Below are 27839 nucleotides of genomic sequence, written 5' to 3'. Positions count from 1 at the left end.
TTCACTTCAGTCAAAAGCTTGAGAAGGCTCATTAATGCTGTGCTGATCCTAGTCAAAACTGCAATAAAAGACAAAGGGCTCAACCAGTGACCTGTCAGTCAATCTCTCCGTTTGGGAGCATTTTTCACTGTCCCTGTTTGAGAGTCTCTGACAGCCAGGCCCTGTAACTCCAACAAGAAAAATGCTGGTTGAATCCTAGACTTTAAGGTTGCATTTAATGTGTTATGGAGTTCGCAAAAACAATACAATTTTGTTACAACAGATTATATACAATATATTAATTCAATCAATACAAAGAAAGTAAAAAAATGTAAAAAAATGATTGTATTGAATAATTAGCTCAGCAACATGCATATGTTTTATGGACATTATGATACAAAATAAAAAAATGACTTAAGACTTTTAAAAGGAATCAGTAACTTTATTGAATTATTTTTCAATAACACAGAATAACAAACCATTTCATGTGTGTCATTTCTGCAGTAACAAGCTGAATTGCTTTAAAGCCCATGAAGACTGCTTTTCCATCATTTTCTCAAGATCACAAAAGCTATCTAAAGAAAACGTTTGACAATCACTTATACATTTCAGCTCCTTCATTGTGATATTTAACACCCACTTTTCACAATCCAACCAGTTCCGATGGACAAAATCAAGTCCCGTCCTGCATTTTTTCTTAATGGATCCTGTTTCACCCAGAAATTCACCAGATTACAGGTGTAAAAAGAGTTTTACGTAATTTTTAAAAGCCCTAAAGACCTTTAAATAGGTTTTAAACAGGTTATGAATACTAGAAGATGAATAATACTATAGATGCCATGTGTTTTGTCTGGCTTACAGTAGGGAGGGACAGCAAGAGAGGTGCTTCACTATTGCAGAGCAGGAAGGATCTTCCCCTCACACAGACCGAATCCCACTCTATAGCCACTGCCCTCACAATAACCTGCACAGAGAGAGAGAGTTCATATCCTTTAGCAAAGAGCAATAGGGAGGGATCACAATATTTCTATCAACTTACAGCTCTCCAACTCAACAACAGGTAAAAACGATGTGACAGAAACCCTCAAACATGCACATGCAAACAGACTCTAAAAGCCCACCTGAGAGAGTGACCTCGTCTCCATCCTTCAAAAAGGTCCTTGTCTCTCCATTGCCGAGGTCAATAGTCTTGGATCCTCTCCATGAGAGCTCCAGCATAGAGCCAAAACTCTCTGGATCCTTTGTGCACACAAACACAGTGTCAGTACTGTATAATACAGCTCTGTGCAGAAATATACTAGTTAGTTTATTTTTTCTTTCAGAAAACAAATAAGCTTGACATATTACTATTATAAACAATTATAGTTAAAATGAATAATTAAAGTTACATAAGTTAAGTTATATTATTTACTAAATTTAAAAGATTGAAATAATCTAAAACATAAATATGTCTTACAGTTTATTTCAGTTGTATTATTATAATCAATAATTATAGAAAAAAATATAATTAGTTAATTATTATATTATTTACTGAATTTAACAGATTGAAATGAGATGTATTATTAATAAATATAATTACATTTAATAATTATTGTCAATTATTATATTATTTACTGAATATAACATATCAAAATAAAGAAAATATAACTGTTGTCTCCAGTGTAGTTACTTTAATTAACATTTTTTAAATTATTATGAATAATTATAGTTCAATTTAATAATTAAAGTTAATTATTATACAATTTACTAATATAACATTTAAATAAAACTAAATATGAATGTGGTGTCAATGTGCAGTTATTGAAATTAATAAATAGTTGTGTATTTAAAATTATTATAAATAATTAGATTTAAATTGAATAATTAAAAGTGAATTATTGCATAAAAGTTACTAATTTAACAGACTGAAATAAAATAAATATGTAAATGTGGTTTCAAGTATGTCTACTTGAAATTTAAGGTCAGAACATAACAAATTTGTCTCTTTAGGCCCATCATGAGACAGCAGACTTTCTATTCGAGTGAACTGTTTCTTTAATATACTCTATATCAATGACATGCTTGCACACACACGCGTACCGGTCCACTGATGGTGCCAGATGCCAGCAGGTCGCCCGCTCTGACGTTGCAGCCGTTGACTGTGTGGTGTGCCAGCTGCTGTTTCATGGACCAGTACATGTACTGTGAAGAACCACAACACATTACAAGCAGCTGGTGTCTATTACAAATAGAGAAAATGTCTTTCTCTGTATGTGAAAGAATGGCGTAATCTCTTCTGTCTTCTGCAACGGAATGGGTTTTTCCCAGAACTGATAACACACGGAGCAGGCGCTGAGATAGAGGCGGGGTTCACTAAGAATGAATTGCTTTGTTTATTTGCACTGCACAGCCTGTGTTGCTTTAATGCCTGATTCACTAATGGAGTTATGCAAATCAGGCAATGGTGCAAAGTTGCAAATCTTGCACAGGGCCATTTATGGCGAGGCAAACAGATGCAAAACCACACATACACAGATGTATTTATGGAAAGACAAAGACACCAAAAACAATCCCAGTTGGGATAAAAATAATCTCTAAAGGGTTCAAAGGGTGATCAAATAAAAATGCTAAAATATTTTCTGACCCACGTTTTCAGTACTTTGCTGTTTCTTGTCCCAGCATGGCAACATGCTTACAATATGTTGGCCAACCAGTCAGAATATTTGTGTAGTATAATTTTCATTGCCATTACTCTACGCATTTTCTTTTTCATCTGGCTTGTGCTGGAGTTTTTCCAGGGAAATTCATGTATAATCATATGGTTACAGTAAGAGTAACTTGTCACTTGTCAGTAAGGATGCAGTAGGGTCCGATACTGCACTTGTGTACAATACTCGTACTCCAACACCAACCAACAACTGATATAACACAGCGTGTAGAGTATGGTGCTTGTGACAAAGAAACACAGACAAAAGAGCAAACAGAGAGCAGAATTGATATATCAGAGAAGGATGTCTATGAACTAAATGTATCGAATAAATAGAATGGTAAACAAATTAAATATTTACGCCTACTGTATGTAGCTGCTGTGAACAAGCTGATAAGCGAAACACGTGGAGTGGATTAAGCACACAGCGACATAGACCCACAAGTTTTTCGAGCGCATCCCTTTTTTTACAGAAATCGCTGGAAAGGTTTTTTTTTTTTTAATCACATATTACTAACATTAACTGACGGTAAAGAAAGAGAGAGAGAGTGTACGCACTTCTGTTACTTGCTCTTTATTGCTGATCACTCACTTAGCACACGTGTCATTAGGATTAAAACTAAATCATGTATGTAAGTAAAAACGTGAATTGTTACGTGATTTATGTATAACGAGTGATTCTCTATATTATTACAGGACAAGAAGTTGTCCTGTAATAGTGAGTGCACACATCTGAAGCACGCACCCAGAAAGCCGTGTCTCAGAAAGTTCTTGAATACTTAATTGAATTCTCTTTCACATCTACTGTCGTTTGAACTGACGAATTCACACAAAATTATGTAAAAACGCCCGTATTGGCGAGTTTCCTAGCCAGTAGAAAAAAAATCCTTAGCACTGAACCCTGCTGAAGCAGCTCTTAATACGTGCTGTGCTATTAAATGAAAGATAAAATATAATAGAGCAATAGAATGAACAGTGAAAGTAACAGAAGCATGTACAATACCTTTTAACAGGCATAATTAAGCATGAAAATAACTTTATTTGCTAAACAAAAATTAAACCAATGAAAATGATTCATATTATTTTGCTTTCTCTACCTAATATAATTAAAAGTTACAAATGCAATAAATATACAGGTATCGGTATAGGCAAGTACTAAATTAAAAGTATTGGTATTGGCCTTCAGGAAAAAGTGGTAATGGTGCATCCATACTTGTCAGTATGAGTTTGTTACTCTTGAAACAGCAACGTATAAACGCAAAACAAATGCAAAACATCTCTTACCTTAAAATTAGACTTGCAAATGGTGGCGGCCTCTTGCATCTCCTCACCTGACCAGATGAGAAATACATGAGGAAGAAAACGAGACTGAGCACTTAAAGATAAAAAGTGTGCAAAAGAAGCACAATGACAGACAGATGTTACAGATAAAAGTACGTATACCTTTCACAGTGACAAAGAGGTTGATATTGAACATGTAGGGGTCATCGTGACATAAGTATGGAAGAGGCACAGGGTCCTAAAATTATATAAATATAAAAAAATAACAAAATAAAAAACATTAGAAAACCAAACATTACAGTTCTTCTTGATTGCTTAAACACTATAACCAGGCTTTTGAACTAAAATTTCAAAACCATAACGCCATTTATCAAAAAGCACACCCATTTCCCTAAACTATAAACACTATTCCCCTGTTTTGACACGAGTCAGATTTAGTGAACTGTCACTGCAAAAGTCTACACACAAATCCCTTCATTTCTCATTGCCTACACCATGTTGCAGCAGGGGTTCAATCTTCAGCTGGCTGGCAGGAGCTGCCACTGGCATGTCACGTGACCTGAAGCACTAGCATTCAATATTGTTCACTCAAGTCAGCACAGCTTCAGCTAAATTAGCACACAATTAACCAAGTGGAAACACAAAGAGTCAAAATTGATCACACACCAATCAGAAACTTCAATTTAGATAAAAGGGCCAGAGTCAGTTCATTCAGTTTTGGAACAATGGATCCAGAAAGACATGAAGGAAGAGGTCAAGGACACTGGAGTGGAGGAGGAGGAGGAGGAGGAGGAGGAGGAGGAGGAGGAGGGTGAAGGGCAAGGGCAAGGAGACAAGTCTTGGATGAAATTCATGCCACTCTAGTTGCCCATGTCTTTGTCCATGGTATGACTATGAGGGAGGCTGGGCTATGAGTAAGGCCAAACTTGAGTCGCTTCACCGTTGCATCGATCATAAGAACCTTCCGGGAGAAGGCTGGACCACAAGCAACATAACTTACCAGTTTTGGAAATGTTTTTTTGAATTTATTGCACCAGTGTGTGAGACTATGTTGTAGTGTGTGTGTTTGTGAGGGCTTGTGTGTGATATCTGAGGGCAAAGACATTTGGTTTTTCAGCAAGAGTGAATGGTTTTAAGTGTAGAGCTTCATTTTGACCTGAAAATAGGATGTTTGGGGAACTGGGTGACACGTTATGGATTTGTGTTTACTGTTTTGAGAATATGAGGCATAGTTTCAAGAAATGTGTTTAAGCAATGTGTTTAAGCAATCGAGAAAAGATGTAAGTACACATCCTGGCCAATATATGGAGACTCATCTGAATTCAATGTTTGCATCAAGAGGTCAAGGTTTTGTCTGGTTTGCTTGGTCCAGAATAGATAGCCCTGCTTGTAGATGCTGAAACTACATCCTTATACAGGAAAAGGAGAATGTCTTTGTAAAAAATATTTGCTGTTAAAAAGTCCATGTTGAACTCCTAAAAATAACGGCATTAGAAATTAAGCATCAGAACAGACCTGCAAGCCATTTTTGGGTGGCGACCCACCGATTGAGAATCACTGATCTAACAAATGAATGCATAAAAGAGAATAAAGATGTGCTTTTGCCTCTTTCGCTTATAGTGGTTTGTTTTTTTACAGAAAGAAAAAAGTAGTTAACTCAAATGGCCTTTCGCACGTCTCATTTCCCGCTTATATGCAAAGTCTGTACTCTGACGTCTGTGATGATAACGTGTCCGTTCCTCAGAGCTGTAACAGGACTGGAAAGTTGAATAAATTCAAACTATGAGTATCATTTTTAAAGATAATGGGTTTGCAATGGCCCTTCCTAAGGTGCTAATCGGGTACTTTGTCCAAAGCCTATGTAGGCAGCATTTCAAAGGCAACACAAGCATGATCGCAAAGGGCTGCTACCAAGTGTAAACATAATTATGCTGCCTTTTAAAGACACCCATCCATTTTGCATGAAGAAGGGCAGTTTGCGTGACACAGGGCTGTTGCCTATGTAGAGAGATCCAAATCAGTCACTTATAAGGCTTTTTGTAAAGGTTTTCATTTTTGAAAGAAGGATGCTCACCAAGAATCTTTTGTATATAAAAAATACAGTAAAAACAGAAATATTGTGAATTATTAGTACAATTTAAAATAACTGTTTTCTATTCAAATATATTTTAAAAAGTTAACTCAAATCTGAATTTTCAACATCTTTAGTCTTTAGGGTCAGATGATCAAGAAATCATTCTAATATGATTTGCTGCTCAAGAAACAATTATTTTTGTTAGGAAAGTTGAAAACAGTTGCGCTGCTTAATATTTTGTGAAAACTGTAATACATTCTTTTCAGGATTCTTCGCTGAATAGAAGGTTCAAAAGAACAGCATTTATATGAAAATTATGTTGATGGTATGGCCCTTATACATCTGTACTAAAATCTTGGCCAAAAAACAAGCCAATGTATTGTGCATGCACATCAGAGTTATACATTTTTTTTTTTTTTTTACTCATTTTAACAAATAACTGTCTGAATTTACTGTGTCATTTCATTATCAGAATATTTATACAATTAACCCAATTTACCTGGACAGGATTGGGTTCAACAAAGGGCATCAGTGCTTCCATGGGAACAACCCAGGGAGAGATGGTGGTCCCGAAATTCTTGCCCAGGAATGGACCTAATGGAACGTATTCCCAAGCCTGGATATCCCGAGCTGCAACAACAGAGAGAAAAAGACACTGCAGCAAAGAAATCTATACAAATCATGCACTGGCATTGTGGAAGTGAGGTTTGCAGGGAAAAACACCACTCAAACTTTCTTCAAAAACTGCAAAAATATTATTTGGTCTCCTGAACAACTAGATGCATTTACATTTGAAACCTGTATGCCCTTTTTGTATAGTGAAATGATCATGCACACAGGCTTCTCACTACTCTCTCTTTAAACTTTATCTCTTCTGCTTCTTGCCTAAATACGGGTATGCATTTCCTCTTACTCGACTACATTCAATTAGTTTCTTCATATAAAATGTAATTATTCACTGTACATATCCCTAATGAGGCACAATCATGGAACTGTGTTCCAAAACCTAGTGAACTGCCTTGCCATCTACAGCCTACATAGGCATATGTGTGCATATATGATCGCTTAAAATGCTGCCCATGTAGTTCACAGAGTTTTTGCAGCACAGCATAAGAGCCTTATCTTAGTGATAAACTACATTTTATTTGTTTAAGGAATAATATGCTGCAGCATAATTTCTCGCATTTCACCATAATGCATTATAGTGCAATATAATTTATTTATACAACCCACAATTTCTTAGCAAAGTAAGTCTTATAAAGCTTTTGTCCAGAAAATTAAATTAGATTGCATTGAGCAATATTATTAAATTTATATCCCGCAAGCTTTCATAAAGTCTGCCGCCTCACGACACTGATATTCTTTACTGTGTCAGTTCTTTATTTATTCATTGCTTTTCAAATCCATTCATATATCTGAAATTGATACAGCCCAGAAATCCCATCCAGATTGATGCATCAGAGTATTTTTCATGGCCTTATGCAGAACAGATGCCAAAGAGACAGTAATACGCACCATCAAGACGTCATTGCATCTGCATGTACACAGACCGTTTCTAGTATCTGTTCCAAACAACAGGACAAAATATTCTGAGCTGTACTCATATAAAATACAGATATCTACCCTCTGCATAATTCTGACAGAATCTCACTAGAAGACAGGTAGCATTTCTAAGGAATGCTCGCTGCAGATGAGGAAGTAACTTTGGCGATGAAATGAAGGTTTTCTAAAAACGAAATGCAAGAAGAAAAAAAAACCCACTGAATGTAAGGTAAAATCTGGAATGAAGCAGTATAAAAAGTCTTCAGCATTCCTGAGACTATCATTAAAAATGCACTAATACATTTTTAAACTGCAACTAAAATGCACAACTTATTGATGCATTTTGGTATAAAAAAAAAAAAAAATTAATGAAAAATTAAATTTCAAAGCACATTTCTGAGCACTTGTACTTTGGATTCCTGTCCTTTGGTTTTGAGCTTCTGCCTGTGTCCTGGATTGCCCTGTTTGCCTGTTTCTTGGATTATTTTGACTACAGTATGTTTTTTACCATTTGCCTGTGCTTGACTATTCTTATGGATTATCCTGAAATAAAGCTGCATTTGGATCTTTCACCAAGTCTCAGAGCAGTTTTCTAACAATAGTTCACTGTTTTGCAACAGAGCAGAAACATTCGGTAATGCATGTGCAAAATAAAAGCAAATATAAAAAAGTAAATAAAAATATCCTGAAAATGGGCAAATTTGATTTCCAAACATCTTGTGATTTTAATGCTTTCATAGTGACATGTCAGCCAATATTCACTGCACAAAAATGCAATACAATTGGTACAAATTCCCCATTACAAAGTCAAAAGACTTGTGTTTTACTCACTCTGCTACAAAACACAGTATACTCTGTGAATGGAAACTTAACAGCTAAGCAGCTGCAGTGTAAATGGACGTATGCGTGCTTCACCAAGCATCACCCAGTGCCTTCTCAGCCTAAAAGTGTTTCTCATCTTCTAAATCTGCTCAACGGCTCATAAAAATGCAATGTGTTTAGTGTTCTCAAGAAGGAACCATTGTAGGTTTGGGAAGAGATAGGGGTTGTCAGATTGTCAAGTAGTACCAATATGGTTTTATGACATAGGAACTTCTCTACAAGAGTCCTTAATACAAGTACAGTGCATGATAATACTGTTGTATGGAATTTTATCCTGTTTTTCAGTCACTCTCAAATCTCTTTTGCTATTTTTCATACAAAGCTGTCATCTGGCATCAGACGATTTGGAATATAGGTGCATTTATGCAATGTTGTAATACCAAAATTACGAGATTTAAACTTGATGACCTCGCTTGTAAGATGGGAAATTTCTGAGAGCTCCTACTTGCACCACCTGACCGCTGAAGATTCATTTAGGTGCTGATAGTTTTGCCATAGAAATGCATAATTCTCAGTCTGAAGATGTGGAACAGCTCAGAATACAGCATCACGTGTTGTCATCTCGAGACTGTGGTAATTACATCCTGTAATCTCATACTGATTCCATCTTTATGATATTTGTAGGGTTCTTTTTGTCCTTATATCATCATCCAGTTCTGTTTACAACTCAGACATTCTGCCTTACATTTCACTTTGATATTATTATATAATTTCAGTCTGGTATTAAATTATTATTGGGAAAATTAAGTAAATGATGGCAAAACTTTCATTTTTGGGGGGAAACCTTTCCTTTAAAGTGGCCCTACTATGCTATTTTAAAGTCTCCAACATGCAACATGTAGTTGCAACTTTACTTAGTCAGTAGAATGCCTGTTGGAGGACCATCACAAAAAAAAAAAAAAAAAGATTTAGCAGATATTACGTTCAAAAGCGACCATCAAAATGATGTCTTACCAACACTTTTTTTTCATTTTCTCATGATATAAAATGCAGCATCACCCCTCCTTTCCACAAACCTACTCTACTCTGATTGGTCAGATGGCCCTGTCTGTTGTGATTGGTATCTGAATTTCAGCTGATGCACAGCGATAATGAGTAACGGTGGCGTCTGTTTTACCATATCAATTCGAGTGCGAGTAATTATCCTTTGGAAGTGCATGCAAAGTGCATATCTTCTTGCAGATCAGAAACCAGCGTCTTCTTGACATGTTGAAAACATGAACCAAAATCTTCCAAGCCTCAGGTACAACTAGTGTTTGAGGGCGGGTCAAAGTACATGTTATTCGAGGGCATCTAATGAAAACCAAAACTATAGGCTGGCATTAAAGAGATTGTTCACCCAAAAATGTTTTCTGTAATCAATTACTCGACTCCTTTCAGCTAGTTCAGAATCGGTCCATTCTTTTGGGAGGATCTAACTCCATTTATTTTGCACTTTGACATTTGAAACTTTGCAGACCTTTTACATTCACAAACAGCTGTATTCCACACTGCATCAAAGTTAATAACAGAAAAAGCATAAATGGAGCACTTTAAGCTTATATAAAATCATATAAGATGATGAGGGAGAATATGTATTGCAGAAGACAACATATTGTTGGTTCTCACCACTCCAGTCGTTCATAAGCACCATGCCGAAGATGTGCTCGTGAGCCTTCTCAACTGGGATGGGCTCTCCCAGATTGTTCCCTTTTCCCACAAAGAACGCCTGAAAAACAACGCAAAAATATCCATAAGACTAAAACTTGCATAAGATATTGCACCACATGAAAATAAATATCGCAAAGTCACTGTAGACTATATTTAAGAGGGGGAAAAGTAACAGGAAAAACACCAAACCTGGTGCAATGTGTATACAAGTTTGAAAAACAATTTTCAAATTTTTCATTGTTGCATAGAAAATCAGTTAGAGCCATTTCAGAGCAAATACAATATAGTGCATATCGAACATCAGCTGCAAAGCACTGAGACCTGCAAGGAGAAATCAATAAATTGAGTGCCATTTAGGGAACATTTCCACTGAAAGTACTTTCATTGTAAAGACATTTCTCCTGAGATTATGTGCCTTGTTTATATGAACAATGGGGGAAGGAATGAGATCTATATAAGTAATTCCTGCACAGGACTGAATCAGCAAGAACTTGTGATAACATGCTCAACTAATAAACTAATGAACTATATCACATAAAACATTTACTCACCATCTCTAACTCTATATCCAGCTGTTTGCTAGGTCCAAAGATGGGTGGCTGAGCTGAAATAGATTGATAGAGACATATAGTTATGAAACAAACAGATTTACACCTGTTTTAATGGATAAATCAGCAGAGTTCATTACAGACTGAATTTACCTAAAATTTATAGCTCTCACTTAAACATGTCAGATCAGTTCTCAAGTGAGGCTGTAATAATGAACGGCACGGGTTTGCTGACCAATGAAAGCAATCATTTAACGTAAGTGAAAATATCAAAACAGCCCAATCATCCACGTGGAGGTTCTTCATAAAACATGATGCCATTAATCATTGCTATGATGTCTATGAAGCAAATAAAAAAAATGCACATATTGTGTTTTGTTAATGTGCTGAGTGTGCTGTATGTTAATACACAACACATTATTCAAACAGAGAATACTTCAATTTACATTTAACTGCAAAAATAGACTCAAAATATTTTGCAAAGAAAACTGTTTTTGTGCTAATGTTTTGAGATCATTATTAATGTCCAGATAATTTTGAACGAACATTCTATTAACATAACTGAAAAAAGAAAATTCAGAACTTTAAGAGAATCTTGCCAGAACGTTAGCCAAAGTTCTGAGAATGTTCCCTGTTAGCTGGGTAACTTAGGACCAATTAAAAAAAAAAATCATTGTGAAGATTTTTAATGGAATTTTAATATGCAATCAAAGAAAACCCATGCATTTTATTTGCAATTGTAACAATTCTAAGCTACTTTACAGGTGAATAACTTCTGTTAACAAGTCCACAGCTTGTCCAATGTCTTTTGTTTACCTGCATCTGGTCTCATCTGTCCTTGAGGTCTTCTGATTGGTGTTCCAGAGACCACCACAGAGGAAGCTCTCCCATGATACCCCACTGGCAGTCTCAGCCTACAGGACAGGATAATATGTCATTCCCATTAACACGACACAACATAATCTTTCTTTTGTTCCAATACAAAACTGTATGACTTTCTTCGCTCTCCAGAACACAAAAGAAAATATTATGAAGAATTTTGACTTTCAGTGTATGAAAACAAAAAAACAAAAAAACTTTGAGACATTTTTCAAAAAATCTTCTTTTTGGGTGAACTATATAACCATTCTTTCTCTTCATCATGTACACTGTAAAACTTTACTGTAAATTTACAGCGAATTTCCTACAGAATTGTACTGTATTTCCATAATACAGTATTAGGCTGTATATTTTACAGAACAGCTGTAAATATACAGCCCATTTCTGTTTTCAACCCGATAAATTCGTAATACAGTATCATACTGTAAAAGCACTGCATTGTGGGATTGATTTCTTTCGCGCTCAATTCAGTTCAAATGTGACGCGAGCCGACAGTAGCTACTACAGGCAAACTTGATTTGTCAGCGGGATTCAACTGAACAGAATAATCATTCCTGTTAACAAGATAAACGTGTCTGCGAATCTGTGAGCAATTTTTAAGCTTTTGTGAGCTTCGGTTCGTGTTTCAAACATTAGTTGCCTCTGACGCAGCAGAAAATGGGCGACATTAACGTGCTAAGTTACATGAAGACGGATGGAAGAATTTGTCATCTGAATAACCTGCGCCTGTGGCGATTAGTGGTATTTAGAGTTTGAGAAGATGGAAAATTATTCAACTGAGTGATACGGTAAGCCAATATATTTTGGGTTTTTTTTGCGTTCGCATTTCTACATTGTTTTCACAAATGATTATTTGGTTTGATTTTGCGATCAACTCTGTTCGATCTGTTTATCAAGTAACGTTAACTTCGATATTTCACACAATAGGCAACATATACTATGTTATTTGCATGACCTGCTTTTGATATATATATTTTTCGTTTCAGGCTTTGTAATCGATGACGGTGCAGTGCTAATGTAAGTGCTTTTAAGTAACTTAGTGTTACAGTCTATGTGGTAAAAAAAAATGCTATCAAATGCTGTCAGTTCTGTGATCGTGCTTTTGAATCGTTGTCAGAATTTTGCTAGCACAAGAAAATCCATGTTCCTAATGCTGTTTTCAAATGTAGTATTCCTGATTGCCATGCCATGGTCCTACAACTAACAATTCAAAGAGAAGTTAGACGGTGTTATCCTTCAAGCAGATAAGTAGATGATATTCAACAAATCTCATTAATCTGTAATATGTTTTATGTTTTGGTTCTGTTGATCATGGTTGTGCTGTCCTTTTAAAAAAATGTTTCAGGAATTTGCAACCTGATGTCCAGCAATCTACATTTGCCAGAGAGTCCACGCCTTATTTCCTGGTATGTAAACTTAGAGGGTAGTTTAAACCTAAAATGAAAAGCCATCATTTACTCACTCCACTGCAAAATATGTTTTTCTTAATTAGTGTTTTTTTCTTGTTTCCAGTCCAGATATCTAAAATTCTTACATGAAGAAGCATTTAATTGACAAGTAAAAATTGTCTTGTTTTCTATAAGAATAAGTAAAAATTTTGTGAGTTTATGCTTAAAACAAGCAAAATAATATGGCAGTGCGTTTTAGTGTTCTAACCCTAATCAATTTGAAATTTTAGGTGAAAATTTGTATTTATAGAACTATGAATAGATAGACAACTACATCAAAACACAGTGGAACACACAATAGTTATTTTAATTATTTATATTATTTATTAATTCATTTTATTTTATTTTTTTCAATTACAGGTCAATCTCTAAGCAACCAGTGCTGGACATTACGTTTGGAAGGTCAAGGTGTGTGTGGAAAGGATCACAGCCTATCTTCATCACTGGCCTGGCAGCGCTGTTTGCCTCCTCCTATAACTTCAGCTTGCAGTACAGGAAGAGGCAGCACCTTGAGTTTGTTCAGAGGTTTGTCATTAGCATATTTGCCATTCATAAAAATATTAGACTGAATTGTGACTTGTCTTGACAGTATTTATTAAGCTGACTACTGGTATGAAAAATATGGCCATGGTTTCCATACTGGGCTTAGCTTAAAGGGTTAGTTCACCCAAAAATGAAAATTATGTCATTAATGACTCACCCTCATGTCACTCCAAACCCGTAAGACCTCTGTTTCTCTTCTGAAGACATCTTAAGATATTTTTGATTTATTCCGAGAGCTTTCTGTCCTTCCATTGTAAGTCAATGGATGTGTCACTGTTCACGTCAATAAAGGTAAAAAAGACATCATCAAAGTAGTCCATGTGACATCAGTGGGTTATTTAGAATGTTTTGAAGCATCGAAAATACATTTTGGTCCAAAATTAACAAAAACTACGACTTTATTCAACATTGTATTCTCTTCCGGTCTGTTTTCCATCCGCGTTCACGAGTCCACATTGACGCTGCTGACGTAAGACGCTGCTGGCGTGTTATCTGGTGCGTCAATGTGGACTCGTGAACGCGGATGGAAAACAGACCGGAAGAGAATACAATGTTGAATAAAGTTGTAATTTTTTGTTAATTTTGGACCAAAATGTATTTTCGATGCTTCAAAACATTCTAAATAACCCACTGATGTCACATGGACTACTTTGATGATGTCTTTATTACCTTTATGGACAAGAACAGTGACACGTCCATTGACTTACAATGGAGGGACAGAAAGCTCTCGGAATAAATCTAAAATATCTTAAGATGTCTTCAGAAGAGAAACGGAGGTCTTACGGGTTTGGAGTGACATGAGGGTGAGTCATTAATGACATAATTTTCATTTTTGGGTGAACTAACCCTTTAAGACAGGTCTAGGCCTTAATAAAATTAGGGTATTTAAGCAGCTTTTATAAAAATGTCTAATAAAAAAAACATTGCTGGTGAGCATCTTGAGACAAAACAGTGGCAGTCACATATTTAAGATATGTCAGTGCAAGTTGTTTTCAGTTGAAGGATTAGTGAAAATTCTATCATTAATTCCTCACCCTCATGTTGTTCCAAACCTGTAAGACCTTTGTTAATCTTCAGAACACAAATGAAGATATTTTTGATGAAATCTGAGACGTTTCTGAACCAGCCATAGACAGAAACGTCTTTGCAACTTTCAAGGCCCAGAAAGGTAGTAAAAACATTGTTTAAATAATCCATGTAACTACAGTGGTGCAACCTTAATATTATCAAGCGATGACAATACCTTTTGTGCACAAAAAAACCCAAAATAACGACATTATTCCACAATCTCTACTCTTTCACGTCATTCTCCTACGCTGTTGACGTAGTGTAAACAGTGTCAAGTCACCTTCATTTATATAGCGCTTTTAACAATATAGATTGTTTCAAAGCAGCTTTACAGTGACAATAGGAAATTACAGTAACATAGATTGTTTTGGCTTAACAGCAGCTCTAGAATAAAGTTATTAGATCGACTATTTTCTCTCAAAATGCAGGCGGACAGCTTCCATGAGTTGTTCAAAATCTTTATTTTTGGTAAATTCTGTCTGTGTACACAAACAATGTTCTCAATGCTGGAGTTCATGTGTAGAGCCCCTGGTGATACTTCGAGCAAAGTTTCATGTTGTGTCGAGCCTCCTTAAGGCCCGTTCACACCAAGCACGATAACTATAAAGATAACGATAAAGATAACTATATATGTGTCCACACCAGCGACCGATAACGGACTTTTTATTCTAAGCACGCGCGCGCCCGGATGATCCAGATCCATTTTAAATGCGCGAGACCTTTAAATTAGAATGGATTCTGATTGGCTGTCAGTGTTTTATCGTTCGACAGCTGGAAAAAAAATCGTTCTGAAAGTGATCCCAACGATATCGTTCCTCATATCTTTATCGTTATAGTTGTGGTGTGAACTCTGTTATTCTTTAATATGGAGAACGATTTCTAGAATTATATCTTTATCGTTATCTTTATAGTTATCGTCCTTGGTGTGAACGGGCCTTTAGTGTTTTAAAAAATAGCGATTTTTAATGCTATCATAGTCGTGCCCCAAGCACTCCCATTCAAAAGGCAATTTGACCGAAAACGAAAAAACGGTCAAACTTAAAAGTGGCGTTTCCATCCTAATTATGCTTTTAAACGAAAGTTTGCCTCGGGTAGATTAACAAAAAGACCCTAGGTTGCATTTTGCTGAGAGTTATCCTTTAGTACACTCCGGCCCACTCATCCTCACAAAACAGTGTAGGAGAATGACATGTAAAAGAAGAGATTATTCAACAATGTCGTTATTATGGGGTTATTTTGCGCACAAAAAGTATTCTCGTCACTTCATAATATTAAGGTTGAACCACTGAAGTTATATGTTCTATTTACCAATGTTTTTACCACCTTTCTGGGCTTTGACAGTTGCAATGACATTGATGTCAATGGAGGGACAGAAACCTCCCAGATTTCATCAAAAATATCTTAACTTGTGTTCCGAAGATGAACGAAAGTCTTAAGGGTGAGCAATAATGACAGAATTTTCATTTTAGGGGGCAAACATGCATTTTAGTCTGGTAAATGTCATGTTTAACATTATCATGTAGTCATGTATGCAATAAACATTACAAGGCTTGCAATTAAAGTAAATTATTTCTGTCACAAAGGTTTGGGCTGGAATCTGGTAATGTGTGCTCTATATAAACTGAGAGTCTATGACTGCCTTTCCACTGATACTCTGATGGGACCTGATGAGGGGATGATATTAAAAGTTGTAGAATAAAACTTTAAATCTGGCAACCCCACTTCCAAAAGTTTAGTTAGTTGACAGTGCACATGTAAACAGACACATTGAGTTGATGTATTTTAACCAGGGCAGAAAAAATAAAAAATATCAGTTATTGATCACAATATCCAACATTGCATTTTTTTTCATGTTGTTCAGTTTTATCCAAACAGATTAGTCGTTAAAACCGATATCTGTTTTTTATTTACACATCTTTTGTGCTGTCTCTCTGTCAAAATATATAAACTCAGTCCATAATATTTCATTGTTTTTTTTCCTTTCTTTTCTGCCTTTTAGATGATTTCCTGACATCAATCCTGAACATGGATCAAAAACAAAGAAAGGACAAGTAACTTCAAAGAAAACTGGCCAAGTTGTGCAAAAAAAGAACACCATTGAAAGCCTACAGGTTTCCTCACTTCTGCGAAAACTTGAAGACTTTGAATGGGATTTCGTTTGCACTTGTATGGACTTCAAAACAGAAACAGCAATTCACTGCCATTATAAAGCTTGGAAGAGCCAGGACATTTTTTTATATATCTCTGATTGTATTCGTCTGAAAGAAGAATGTCATATAGACCTAGGATGACTTGAGGGTGAGTAAATCAGGAGCTAATTTAAATTTTTGGGTGAACTATCCCTTTAATTAAGTGCTAAGTGTTACCTGTTTGTTGTTAAATGTTAAAATTGCATTTTATGTTTAAAACAAATTCAGCCAACATGTTCACAGAAGGCAATTTTCTGATCTTTGCTTTTAACCAAAATAAATGTTTTAAAACCCAGAAAATGTTGTTTTCTTTTTCCTAGTGTGACTACTATACAATTTATTGCTGTAGACAAGTTTAATATTGTAAAAGTATGTGGTATATACTGTATTTGGTAATTACAGTGGAGTACTGTAAATGCTGTTTACTGTACTAGTGCTGTAAAAATACAGTATGTGGCTGGCAACCCAGCTGCCAGTATTTTACTGTAAATTTACAGTACAACGTTTTACAGTACAATACTGTAAATGCTGTTTACAGTACCAGTTCTGTAAAAATACAGTATGTGGCTGGAAAACCAGCTGCCAGTATTTTACTGTAAATTTACAGTACAACGTTTTACAGTACAATACTGTAAATGCTGTTTACAGTACTAGTTCTGTAAAAATACAGTATGTGGCTGGCAACCCAGCTGCCAGTATTTTACTGTAAATTTACAGTGAAAAGTTTTACAGTGTAACTATCTAATCTCAACATGTGACCAGCAACACCTCTCTCATCTATAGGTCGTGAAAGTAAAGTAAAATAATCTGTTTAATGGAAAAGAGCTAAGAGTTATCTAGAAAAACTGCCCAGTGTTGTGTAGTTTTCAACGTTTTATTATTTGATGCATTTATGGTTTCATATATTGCAAGTTTTATAAATATCAGCTGTTAACTGAAAATCATCCTCTCTGCTCTTAAATCTCATTCTTCACATTTGAGCTAATCAGAACCAGTTGTGTTTTATTTTTACTACACACACATTTCATATAAATAAACATTCTTATATAAAAGTCTTCTTTACATTTCAGAGTAAAAGCACATTAGTTACTTAAACATTATGCATTTAGGCTTCCAGATAAAAATCTTCCTTAAAAAAAGCATTCTCTACATATTCAATGTCATGTCATTTTTAAAATAAAAATGGTCAGATATACTTTCAATGCAGGTGAATTCAAATTCAAATCCTGTTTTTGGTTTTTAAAATAATGATTATACCTTTCTAGTTAAGGATAATACTTGGATTTAATAAGGTTTTTTTATGTATGATAATCACCCCAAATTATTGTATTGTATGGTTTCAGTTGTAATGTAATGTCAAGTGTAAACAACCATTTCACTGTATTAGACCCACAAGAAACAACAAAAGCACAAAACCAACATAAATGCATAATATATGTCTCCTCAACTGAAAAATGACACCTTTGAGTTTAGTCACGGTTTGCTGTATGGAAAAGAGCAAAATAATAATAATAATAATAATAATATAAAAAAAAAATCTGTTCTGTTACACAGAAAAAAATGACCAGCAAACGGGTTTGGAGTGACTTGAGGGTGAGTAAATATTGACAGAATTTACACTTCTGGGTGACCTTGTACATTTCATCCTACTCCAAAGATCACCCAGAAAACAAAACCCCAGCTCAGGCCCGCGTTTGTAAACGAACTATACATTTTCCTCCAGACTAATTCAAAATTTTTCCTGAAGAAGTGTCTCGCGTTTGAAAAGTCCCAGTGACAGATTGACTGAGCCGAGGGGAACTTCAGGTAGGTGACTGAAATTGAAGAAAAAAAAAAACCCTTCCCCATGCGTCGCGTCTGAGCGCGTTGTTGTCTTTGGAGCTCCATCGATTGATTTATAATTCTTGTTTTCTCTTTAAACTCACTTACAACGAACATTTTCTACTTTTCCTCACCTCATAGTTATAACGCGGATTGTTGAGCAGACGCGTCTCAAGCCTTGTGATCCAACGCTGGATACTCTTATAGGTTACGTCCGTGGATCACGGCTGAACGCGTCTTCTCCGCACTCATTTAAGTTACAAACAAACATTTTTCACCTATCGTGCGTCTACTCTACACCCGTACCACTGAAAAGACGGATTATATCCAAGACTTAAGCCATAAATTAGTATTAATATTGATAGCACCACTGGTAGCGTCGTTGTAACTTACTGTCCATCTGTTAAAATGGCGAATATATCAAATGTAAGTAGTCTACCTTTTGGTGCAGGTGAGGACACATTTGAGCTGCACGCGGTGCAGTCTGAGCTGGAAGCTGTTGAGAAACAGATCCACGACCTTTTAGTAAGAAAAGCCGAGCTGATAGACCGCCGTTTGACTCTCGAAACATCGCGCGCCGAGGCACACAAATCAGAGATTAATGTTACTAACCCGCTGACTCCGACCTCGTCTACTCCGTGCGTTCCTCAACATCGGTCCCGAACGTCGAGGTCGCGATCAGCCATGGTCTCGTTCACTCCGGCTCCAACATGCCATCACGAAGCCTGGATTTTTCCGCAGCGGAAGTCGCGAGTCAGGTCTAGACCAAGAAAACTCTCTCCGACCCTCCCGGTTTTCGAGATATCCACACAAAACCGCTTCTCCCCTCTTCGCGAAACAGAACGCGATGCTGTGATCATCGGCGATTCCATCGTTCGACACGTACACGTTACGTTAAATAAAAGTAAGGTGCATAGTCACTGCTTTCCTGGTGCTCGTGTTTCTGAAGTCGCTGCTCACGTTCCCGAGATTCTGAACGAGCGCGTCGGAACCGTTGTCCTGCACGCGGGAGGGGCCGACATCAGACTGCGCCAGACGGAAGTTTTGAAGAAAGACTTCAGGAATCTGATCGATACGGTACGCAGCACATCGCCTGATATAACGATTATTGTGTCAGGACCGCTTCCCACGTACCGACTAGGTCATGAAAAGTTTAGTAGATTATTTGCGCTTAATGAATGGTTAATGTCATGGTGCAATGAGCAGAAACTTCTCTTTGTAAATAATTGGAATCTGTTTTGGGAGCGTCCTAGGCTTTACCCTGCTGATGGCTTACACCCAAGCAGATTCGGATCGGATCTTCTGTCAGATAACATCTCCAAAATGTTAAATACCTTTTGACTAGTAAACAAAAGTCCAAATCATAGTCTCTGCTGCACCAATTTAACTGATATAAATAGTGTAGAACATTGCATAGAAACTGTGTCTATTCCTCGTTTAGTGAGATCAAATCATAAATCTACTGCAGGATCTAGAAAAAATCTAATTGTTATTAAACCAGAAAATGTTGCTATTGGTAATCAAAAACAATTTTTAAAGCTAGGTCTTCTAAACATTAGATCACTCACACCTAAGGCAGTTATTGTAAATGAAATAGTCACAGATAATAGCTTCGATGTACTTTGCCTTACTGAAACCTGGCTTAAACCAAATGATTATTTTGGTTTAAATGAGTCTACTCCTCCTGGATACTTCTATAAGCATGAGCCCCGTCTGAATGGTCGTGGCGGCGGTGTTGCAACAATCTATAGAGATTTTCTCAATGTTACTCAGAAAACGGGTTATAAGTTTATTTCATTTGAAGTACTTGTACTAAATGTTACGCTCTTAGATGATAGAAAAACATCCCTATTATCTCTAGCCTTGGCTACCGTATATAGACCGCCTGGGCCTTACGCTGATTTCCTAAAAGAGTTTGCAGATTTTCTCTCAGACCTATTAGTTAACTTCGATAAAGCATTAATTGTTGGAGACTTTAATATCCATGTAGATAATCAAAATGATGCGTTAGGGGCTGCGTTTACTGATTTATTAAACTCCTTTGGGGTCAAGCAAAACATTACCGGACCGACTCATCGATTTAATCATACACTCGATTTAATTATATCACATGGAACCGATCCAACCGATATAGATATCATTCCACAAAGTGACGATGTCACTGACCATTACATGGTAACTTGCATATTACGTACTCCTGTAATATATCATGCTGCGCCGCGTTATCGATTAGGCAGAACAATCCTTCCATCCACCATAGATAATTTTTCAAACAGCTTATCGGATCTGTCTCAGCTGCTCAGTGAACCCAAACAAACAGATGAACTTGAGGAATTAACTAGCACTATGAGCACCATTCTCTCTGGATCATTGGATATTGTTGCGCCCATTAGATTAAAAAAGGTCAGAGAGAAAAGTAAAGCACCATGGTACAACAGTACTACGCGTGTTCTAAAGAGAGAAACCCGTAATTTAGAGCGTAAATGGAAACAAACCAACTTGGAGGTCTTTAGAATCGCATGGAAAGACAGTATGTCACGTTATAAAAAGGCCCTAAAAGCGGCCAGGGCTGAGCATCTACGCAAACTAATAGAAAACAACCATAACAATCCTAAGTTCTTATTTAACACCGTGGCGAGACTAACAAATAAACAGATGTCTCCTGAACAAAGTATTCCATTACAGTTTAGTAGTAATGATTTCATGAAGTTCTTCACTGAGAAAATAGAAAACATCAGAACCACAATTGTAAACGTTCAATCCTCAATCGCGCCTTATAATTCAGCCTCAATTATCACGCCGCAAGAACAATTACAGTGCTTTTCAACTATAGAACAAAAAGAGTTAAATGAATTTATCATTTCCTCTAAAACAACAACATGTTTATTAGATCCCATACCAACTAAACTATTAAAAGAAGTGTTACCTGTAGTGGAAGAGCCTCTCCTCAATATTATTAACTCGTCTTTATCTTTAGGTCATGTTCCAAGAACATTTAAATTGGCAGTTATAAAACCTCTCATTAAGAAACCACAATTAGATCCGAATAATCTAGTAAATTATAGACCCATTTCAAATCTACCTTTTATGTCTAAAATACTAGAAAAAGTTGTGTCCGCTCAACTGGGCTCTTTCTTACAAGAAAATGACACCTATGAAAAGTTTCAGTCTGGATTCAGGCCGCATCATAGCACTGAAACTGCGCTCGTTAAAATCACAAATGATTTACTTTTAGCTTCTGACCAAGGCTGTATCTCAATATTAGTTTTACTTGATCTTAGTGCTGCGTTCGATACTATAGATCATACAATACTCTTAGATCGACTACAAAATTATACTGGTGTTCAAGGACAAGCATTAAGCTGGTTTAGATCGTATTTATCTGACCGCTACCATTTTGTTTATTTAAATGGAGAAAAATCTATCATAACTCCAGTAAACTATGGAGTGCCGCAGGGATCTGTGTTAGGCCCTCTATTATTCTCAATATATATGCTGCCACTTGGAAATATTATAAGGAAACATGGAATTAGTTTCCATTGTTATGCTGATGACACTCAAATCTATATTTCATCACGGCCAGATGAAAACGCTAAATTATCCAAATTGACAGAGTGTGTTAAAGATATAAAAGATTGGATGACGCATAATTTTCTTTTATTAAATCCAGACAAGACAGAGGTACTACTTATCGGTTCAAAAAACCACCCACAAAACCTCTCACAATACAACTTTAACATAGTAGGATGTCCTGTTACTTCATCCTCTACAGTAAAAGACCTGGGTGTTATATTAGACTGCAACCTGTCTTTTGAAAATCATATTTCATATGTTACAAGAACAGCCTTTTTCCACCTTAGAAATATTGCTAAGCTACGTAATATGCTATCAGTTTCTGACGCAGAAAAGTTAGTTCATGCATTCATGACCTCGAGACTAGATTACTGTAATGCGTTATTAGCCGGTTGTCCTGCATCCTTAATAAACAAGCTACAGTTAGTCCAAAATGCCGCCGCTAGAGTTCTAACTAGATCAAGAAAATATGATCATATAACACCGATTTTATCATCCCTACATTGGTTACCTATAAAGTCCCGTATTAATTACAAGGTATTGCTACTGACTTATAAAGCCCTAAACGGCTTAGCTCCAGTCTATTTAACCGATCTTCTATCGCCCTATAATCCATCGCGCTCTTTAAGATCACTAAATTCGAGGCTTTTGGTCATACCTAGGATATCCAGATCCACCAAAGGAGGGAGAGCATTTTCACATTTAGCACCAAAACTCTGGAATAGTCTTCCGGATACTGTTCGTTGCTCAGACTCACTCTCCCAGTTTAAAACTAGATTAAAGACGCATCTCTTCAGCCAGGCATTCATATAATACTTTTAATCCTACAGTTAAATCCGACCTCTAGTTCATAAACGCCAGAGGAGAACTGGCCCCCGACTGAGCCCGGGTTCTCCCAAGGTTTTTTTTTCTCCATTAGGTCACCTGATGGAGTTTTTCGGTTCCTTGCCACTGTTGCCTTTGGCTTGCTCAGTTGGGGATATTTGGGGATATTTAATTGAATTAATCAATCAACGATACTATTGATCAGCATTACCGAACGTAGACGTTCCACTAGAAACAAACATTGATGTATTGTTCTAATTTATTACTGTGAAGCTGCTTTGATACAACCTGTGTTGTGAAAAGCGCTATATAAATAAACTTGACTTGACTTGACTTGACTTTCCATTTCCACACGAGTCCTTGTTCTGTCTCCAGGCGAATAACCCCCTCTCTGGGCCTTGTAAGTGAAAATGTGACAAGAAATACAGTTCTGTTTTGGAGGGAAGAGTTATTGCTAAAATACGTTTTTCACAGCGAGCTGGAAAAAACGCAGGTGCATTATTTAGCCTGACAGGCGTATGCTGGGAAAGAATAAGGAGACTGTTTGTGGGAATAACTTACAGGAACTTTGCTGGGTCTTTAAAACTCGAACGCTAACTCAAAAGATGAGTGAAATATATGAAGTCAGCAGGAGCTGGTGATGATGTGATTGTGTTTCCGGCTACACGATTGCTTCGGATGTTAGTATTTAAGAGGGTGAGGAATATTAATGGCCTGTCACGTACCAGTTGGGCATCAAGGCGTTTTCTTTTCCACGGAACATTATTCCAACGTTGGTGGCATGATCTTTTGATGAATAAAAGTCTGTGTAGTCGCCTGTTGGAGAGAAGGGAGAATAAAAGATGATGGAAAATGAGTAAGGGGGTTAATGAGGAATAAATACATGTAGTGACAGGAGTGAAAAATCACAATTTGTCCCCCCATGTATCTGTTAGAATTCAATCCTGTTTTCGGTGCACTACACTGAAAATGTTATTTAGTAATTATTAATAACTAATCAATTTTTTCAAAGATGTATGATCGCTTTGTGTGAGAAAATGAATTTTATACTTACGTCTGAAATTTCCATTTATTTGAGTTATTCCATTATAATCGCCACCTCGCGGTCTTAAATCTCATTCACAATTTTAGGTTTGTGATTGGTCACGTGACAATTGATAACTAATGACATGTGGTATAAATTATGCAAATTCTGATGAAACGTTCCTAAAAGTGATTTGAGAGCTCCGGTGCAGGGGAAGAAAGTTTCTTGAAAGAAAGAAAATAATTCAGGGTCGGAATGACAGGACAAAATTTACAAAAAGTTCATTATTTACACTGAATGAAATATATGAGTAATTTTTAATGTTTGTATGAACCATCCCTGCAACTCCTTTATCAAGCCATTATGAAACCACCTTTCACAAAAGGTTCCAAATTTCCCATATCCAGAAACTTCTGATCTCTCTTCAAGAATCACTAGATCTTTGACTTGTATGGGACTCAATTTGGCTATGTATCTGCAGCTATCGGTCCTTATTTATTAATTAAATGTGCTCTCAAAACAATTATATGCGTAAATAGTGCAAGAAAGAAAAGACTTCTGAAAGGCTCTGAAAGCTATAGTTAATGAACAGTGCACTCTAGTGGTGATTATGGAACATAACCATAAATTACACTAGTTTTATGATGCATCCTAAACGATCCAATTCATAAAGTAGTCAAAGACTGTTTAAGAATGTTTTAACATCAGAGTCAGCATGAAAGTGTTGATTATGTATTATTCATGAGTGTATGTTCTTCAAAAGTAAAAAAAAAATGTCTTCAATAACTTGCTCTGCCTCTAAAACAACTTTAGTTTTTGGCTGATCACTTTTGTTTTAAATTCTTCACCACCATACTTAATTCTGGAATGTCATGATGATCCATTAATTAGTGGATTAATTAATGGATAAATGAAAATAATGTCCCGCCCATCATTTTTTCTAGATGATTATTTTATTTTATTCTGAAATACAAATGATAATTGAAGTAAAACAGTTACAAAAGGCATTTCATGTCGACTTTAAATCTTAATTGAGGAGCAGAGTTGATATAAAACACGAGTAATAGATGAAATATGGTTCTATGATATGGAACTATGAAGTTTGAGTATAAGACAGTCCATCACACTCACCTATCTCAGCAGGGATATGCATCACTGCTGAACTCTGATGAACAAACGCCCTGGAGATCACAAAATCACAAACGTTGGGTTTCCATGTTTTACAGGGACATAGAAATAATGATTTTAATACTGTACAAACTGTATATTCTATCCCTTCACTATAACTCTAAACTTACCCATCACAGAAAACTTTCTGCATTTTTTACATTTTCAAAAAACATCATTCTGTATGATTTATAAGTTTTTTGCCTCATGGGGACCAGAAAAAAAGTCCCCATATTTCAGAGATTTCAAATATTGCCATCTTTATTAATGTAGGGTTTACCAAGACCACACACACACACACACACACACACACACACACACACACACACACACACACACACACACACACACACACACACCATAATGAATGCCGTAATGAAAATTTCTTCAGCTTCTCTTCTAAAGGTCATCTCCTGATTTAAATAAATAAATGTTAAATGAACAAAATAAAAATAAATAATGATACAAATAAATAAAATAAATTTTTTTATTTTATCTACTTTTTTAAAAGTAGTTTTACTTACTTTAAAAGTAGTAGTTTTATCTACTTTTACTTTAAAAGTAGTAGTTTTATCTACAAATTAAAAGGTTTAATGTTGCTGCATAATGTGTACTGTTTTTTTTTTTTAATTATAGGCAGTATACAGTGCATACTTAGTAATATGCAATAAAAAGTACACTGACGAATGGACTCCATAATGTGGGAGGGACATTTACCTGCTTCTTAAACTGACGTCATCACGCAGCGTGGACTCATTTGCAGCCAGCAGCATCTGGAGGCACTTTCTCGCTTCTCTCCAAGCGTCATAACCCAGAGCCATAAATGCATTGAGTGTGGGCTTTGATGGGGGGCGGGGGGCGGGGGGGGGGGGGGGATGGGAGAAACAAGTGTAAGCGGAATAACACATAATATGTAATACAAAGCTAAACTGATGAAGCTCACCTGTTCAAAAACATCCTGGTGGGGCCCAAGAGCTGGTCCATTGAAAAGATGCTTGATAACACTAAGGTCCAAAATTTGGTCTCCAATGGCTACGCCGATTTTGCGCCTGGGCTGTTATAACCAAATATGTTATAAAGTTATAAAGGATCTTGTGACTAGAACATTTTTGCATGAATTTCAGAGTGTCTTTAGTTTTCTATTGCTTTTATGACAGCAGCACAAAAAACAATCATAATGTTCTTCTGCATGTTCCAAAGAGCATCTTGTGCTTCTGTGGAAGCAATGTGTGCAAAGGAGTTTACATGGTCACAAATGGTATTATCATTTTGCACTGTCTGCTTTAATACTTTAAATGCTATATATGCTTAGGCAATATTTAAAATGCATGCCAAATAAAGCTTTGTTGACAGAAAGGGTTTACTTTAGATTCTGAATCCTGATTTTCAGTGTGTTCCTTGACCCTTGAAACAAACTGTGTCCACACACAGAATTGCAAGTGCAAGTAATAATATTCTAAGTATAATAATTTAGTTTTATAATGTTAAACACACTCTCATTGCATAACAAGACTTTAGCAATTCGGTTTCGACCAAACATACTGACATTTTTGGGATTGAGTAAACTGTGTACTTACATTATCTGGCGTGGAAAAAACTCCGTAAGGCAAATTGTGATAAGAAAAGTCACTTTTCTCCTCAACTTTTACGAAAGACATTTTGAAGTTACAATGGTACTCTGAAATACTTCTCAGAGTAAACAAAAGCGCAAGTAACTTCTTCCAGATGCCCAGTTGAGACATATGAAAGTTACCGCCTCACGTGTCGAAGCGGCGAGCCAATCAGAGACGCCCACTTCTATCCTCCCAACGTCAAGACCTCTTCGTCTATTCGACGTGACTCAGCAGAAAAATACCAACCACAGAACGGTACCCCAACGTTAGTGTATGGTTCTCATTTTTTTTTTTTTTTTTTAGATAATTACTAATGTTGTAGGAACGTTCATTTTAGCTATCATAAGCGGTTTTCATGTGGCGACCTAATGTTTCAAGAAAGTAGCAGAGTTCTTTTTGTTGTTGTTGATGGACTGAATTGGCTAAACAGTAAACACCCATCCAACACTGAATTTAGATTCTTGTTATTTTATTTACTCATTTAAATTCCTAAAATTATAAATAGGTTGCTTTTTAGGTTTACAATTACAAGCCAGGGTTAAGCAAATCATACTTGAAGGCTAATATGTAAATAATAATTTATAGCACCTACAAGCAAATATTGAATTACAATTTGACATATTTCACAATTTTAATTAAGCCCCAGTCAATTATTCCCAAATTCCGTATGTTCTAGGAACATACTTTTTGGTTAACTGTTTTTATGACAACCTAAAAACAGTGTTGTCTAACGTTTTATTTAAAGTTTTTTTTTAGTAGTTTCATTTCTATCCTTGTATTGTTCAACTGGTTGAGGTTGATATCAGATTCAGAAAGTAATTAGTAAATAAGGCACTACTTTTTAGAGAGATTATTTAGTACAGTAATCTGTTGAAAATGTAAAGAGAATTTTTGGAGTAACTTACCCAACACTGATACACACCCATCCAACACAGAATGTACGTTATCATTACTTTTTTCATTTCTAATGTATTAGGAATGGAGGGTTTCATGGTTCATAAATACAAGCCAGGGTTACGCATAGTGTGAAAATCATACAGACGCATG

General features: G+C 36.1%; 1 protein-coding gene across 1 annotated transcript; it reads right to left on the bottom strand.

The window, feature by feature from the left end:
• Positions 1-404: 404 nt before the first annotated feature.
• On the bottom strand, positions 405-26920 carry fah (fumarylacetoacetate hydrolase (fumarylacetoacetase)). The gene is made up of 14 exons (XM_081349684.1): positions 26757-26920; positions 26123-26233; positions 25897-26018; positions 25144-25193; positions 23714-23804; positions 11459-11556; positions 10646-10698; positions 10053-10152; positions 6520-6650; positions 4109-4184; positions 3950-3996; positions 2059-2160; positions 1101-1218; positions 405-943 (listed from the first exon to the last, which is right to left on the bottom strand). Exons 1-14 carry the CDS (start codon positions 26835-26837, stop codon positions 870-872), a joined length of 1254 nt encoding a protein of 417 aa, XP_081205810.1. The 5' UTR covers positions 26838-26920; the 3' UTR covers positions 405-869.
• Between the last annotated feature and the right edge of the window lie 919 nt (positions 26921-27839).

Source organism: Scardinius erythrophthalmus (assembly GCF_964197995.2).
Source record: "Scardinius erythrophthalmus genome assembly, chromosome: 2".
Taxonomy (NCBI): Eukaryota; Metazoa; Chordata; class Actinopteri; order Cypriniformes; family Leuciscidae; genus Scardinius; species Scardinius erythrophthalmus.
Note: the sequence above shows the minus strand (reverse complement) of the source record. Positions and strands in the feature narration are given on the sequence as shown.